The sequence below is a fragment of the Eulemur rufifrons genome, chromosome 2 (assembly GCF_041146395.1).
Source record: "Eulemur rufifrons isolate Redbay chromosome 2, OSU_ERuf_1, whole genome shotgun sequence".
Taxonomy (NCBI): Eukaryota; Metazoa; Chordata; class Mammalia; order Primates; family Lemuridae; genus Eulemur; species Eulemur rufifrons.
In genome coordinates, this window is record NC_090984.1 from 22,728,402 (window position 1) to 22,731,389 (window position 2,988).

Genomic DNA, 2,988 nt, shown 5'->3' on the forward strand with positions numbered 1-2,988 from the left:
GCTCAGAGATGGGCAGTGACTTACCCAAGGTGGCACAGCACATGGGATTCGGCTCTATCCTGCTGCTTTCCACCAGATGTGGAGTCATTCTTGACACTCACTGCTGATGACATCAGCTCAGCCAGAGCGGGAAGCTGGTGAGGGGCGAGGGGGTGGGAGGCGCTGTATGCGGACGGGGGAGGGGCTGGCCGGCCGCCAGGGCTCCCAGCTGCTACCCCAGACTCCTTGGCCTCCTGCCTCCACTTTGCTGAGCTCAGCAGTTCTGGGGGCTCTGGGTCATCGTCCCTGTGTGCAGCTCCCTCAATCTTGAAAGGGGCAGGATGGAGGAAGTAGAGAGACACATCTCTGACCCGCACAGATCTGGGGTTCTGCACAGTCTCCAGGTTCAGACCCACCCGTGTGCCCCCCATTCTGAGCAACCCAGAGGTCACTGTCAGCACCCCCTCCTTGCACCTACCACCCCGGGCATTACTGACCCCCTGCTTCGTGGGGAAAGATTCCCCACTCAGATTCACCAGCAACCCCAGGGAAGCCTCTGTGACAGTTGTCTGGCTCTGGCCTCCTGTGGGCTAGTGTCAGGGGAAGGAACATCTGCAGCTCTGTTCCCTGGAGGCCCAGCTCCTGGCCGGCCACATGGTCTGCGTAGGTCTCATGAGTCCCCGCCACATGTGGGCAGGCAGGCTGGCTGCCCTGACCCTCCATCTCCAGAGCCTATCCCCAATGGGGGCTCCTAGATCCAGACAAAACTCCAGGCGGACACGGGGGAGCATCAGAAATGCTGTTTATTTCTCTGCCACCCCCAGGCCGCCGGCTTCTCTGGACAGGCAGGCTGCAGAGGCACACTGGGGGAGAAAGGAAGGGCAGATGCCCAGGCTGAAGAAGGCAGTTTGAGGGGAAGGCCCATCCTCGATCCTCCAGCTCCGTCTGAGATGAAGACAGACAGATTCCAGAGCCCCCCAAGGGGCAGGAGGGCAGGAGGAGCGTGAGCAGGTCCTGGAGAGACTCAGGGCCACGCCAGCCACTGCCCTACATCCCGTCCTCCTCCCCTCCTTCGGGCTGCCTCCCAGCCCAGCCCAGCCCAGCCCCACCTCGCCTGGCCCTCGCCGGGCTTGTTGTGGCAGAGCCTGGACCCCCACCGCTAGGCTCGGGCAGGGGCATGGCCCTGTGAGCATGCTGCCCTGGCGGGGAGCACGGGCAATGCTGTTAGCTGCAGCAGCCCCACGGACGGCCAGTTAGGGGATCAGATTCTATCCTAGTCACTAGCTTGGAGCAGGCCTAGAAGTTGGGGGTGGTGGGTGTTCTGGAAGAGATTAGAGGGGAGGTAGGAAAATGCAAAGTCACCCCGGCAGGCCTCAGGAGTTGCCAAGCCCAGACCCCCGCAGGGCTCTCTGGGGCCAGGGCAGGGTCGAGGTGGAGTTAGGGAAGCCCTGGGGCTGCTCCAGCCCAGCGGGTCAGGGTGAGGCTAGGGGGAGGTGAGGAAGAGGAGGAGGAGAAGACTCTGGCCCAGCAGGAGCAGGCCTGGGAGCCGCTGCCCAGGGGCCCCTTCTCCCACTACTGCAGCCTCAGGGCTCCCAGCCCGGCTGAGGTAGATGATAACCACATTGTCCTCCGGCCCTGACGGCTGCACCTCATTGTCAACGGTATAGCAGCCCTTGCCCTCAGCGGCTTTGCCGTGGAATCTGCGCCCCAGTGTGTCCTCACCGCCCTCTCCAGGTGTGGCCAGCGCCACGTCCACTGAGCTCTCGGCACTGCCCAGCTCGTTGGTGGCCAGGCAGCTGTAGGTGCCTTCCTCCAGCTTGCCAAAGTCGGGGATGAGCAGGCTGCCGTTGGCAAAGGCCTGGAAGCGTGGCCGGCTGCTGGCCGCCAGGGTGCCAGGCAGGGCACGCCCGTCAGTGCCCACATTGGGGCTGGCAATCTCCACGGTGCCACCGGGCGTCTGGATGTGCCAGTGGAGTTGGGGGGCCGGCTGCCCGTCCACGTCACAGTGTAGCGCCAGCACGAAGCCGGGCCGCAGCTCGGCACCGTCCTGGCTGGGCTGGTAGCTGAGCTGCACCGAGGGTGCCGAGCAGGGCAGGGGTGGCAGGCGGCTCAGCGGTGTGCCCTTGAGCACGTGGGGCGAAGTGCAGGCGATGTTGTCCTGCTCGGGGATGGACACAGCCGTGGACAAGGCCCACGTCTTCAGCCACACGATACCGCAGGTGCAGTCGAAGGGGTTGTCGTTGATCTGCAGGTGGGACAGCGCAGTGAGCGGGGCGAAGGTGCCCTCGGCCAGCGTGTGCAGGCGGTTGTGGTTGAGCTGCAGCGAGCGCAGGGCCTGGAGGCTACGGAAGGCGTCTCGGGGGATGAAGCTCAGCTCGTTGCTGTCCATCTTGAGCAACTGGAGGGCACTGAGGTTGTGCAGGTCGCTCCAGGCAAAGTCAGAGATGAGGTTGTGGCTGAGGTCCAGGCTCTTGAGATGGCCCAGAGGCGCCAGGGCACCGGCGGCCACCGTGCGGATCTCATTGTGCGCCAGCCACAGCGACTGCAGCAGGGGCACCTCCCTGAAGGCGCCCTCTGGCAAACCTGGCAGCCGGTTGGCCGACAGGCTCAACGTAGTCACATTGGCGGGGAAGCCAGGGGGCACGGCCTCCAGGTCACGGTAGGCGCAGTCAGCGATCTGGAAGCCATACTTCTCCCCGCAGTCGCAGGGCTCGGGACAGGCCTGCACCAGGCCCAGGAGAGCCACCCAGCAGAGCAGACGCAGCTCCTGCATCACGCCTCCTGCAGAGACGGGCGTGTCACCCAGGCGATCGATCGATCGATCAGAGGACCTGCCAAAGGGACTCGTCACTCTCAGGACCCATCAGGGGGCCCTGCCCCACGTAACCCAGCTAAGGCCCAACACCACCGAGCCCACCACCCCCATTCTACAGAAGGAGAAACTGAGGCCCAGAGAAGGGCCAGGACTTGCCCGAGGTCACGCAGTCAGGCAGAGGAAGACAGGATGGG

General features: G+C 64.5%; 1 protein-coding gene across 1 annotated transcript; it reads right to left on the minus strand.

Annotated features, from left to right (window-relative positions):
• Positions 1 to 1,055: 1,055 nt before the first annotated feature.
• On the minus strand, positions 1,056 to 2,786 carry ISLR (immunoglobulin superfamily containing leucine rich repeat). Its single transcript, XM_069457530.1, has one exon. It carries the CDS (start codon positions 2,750 to 2,752, stop codon positions 1,463 to 1,465), a length of 1,290 nt encoding a protein of 429 aa, XP_069313631.1. The 5' UTR covers positions 2,753 to 2,786; the 3' UTR covers positions 1,056 to 1,462.
• Between the last annotated feature and the right edge of the window lie 202 nt (positions 2,787 to 2,988).

Coding starts and splice junctions, on each gene's coding strand:
- ISLR (XM_069457530.1), bottom strand. CDS start 2,752: ATGCAGGAGCTGCGTCTGCTCTGCTGGGTGGCTCTCCTGGGCCTGGTG.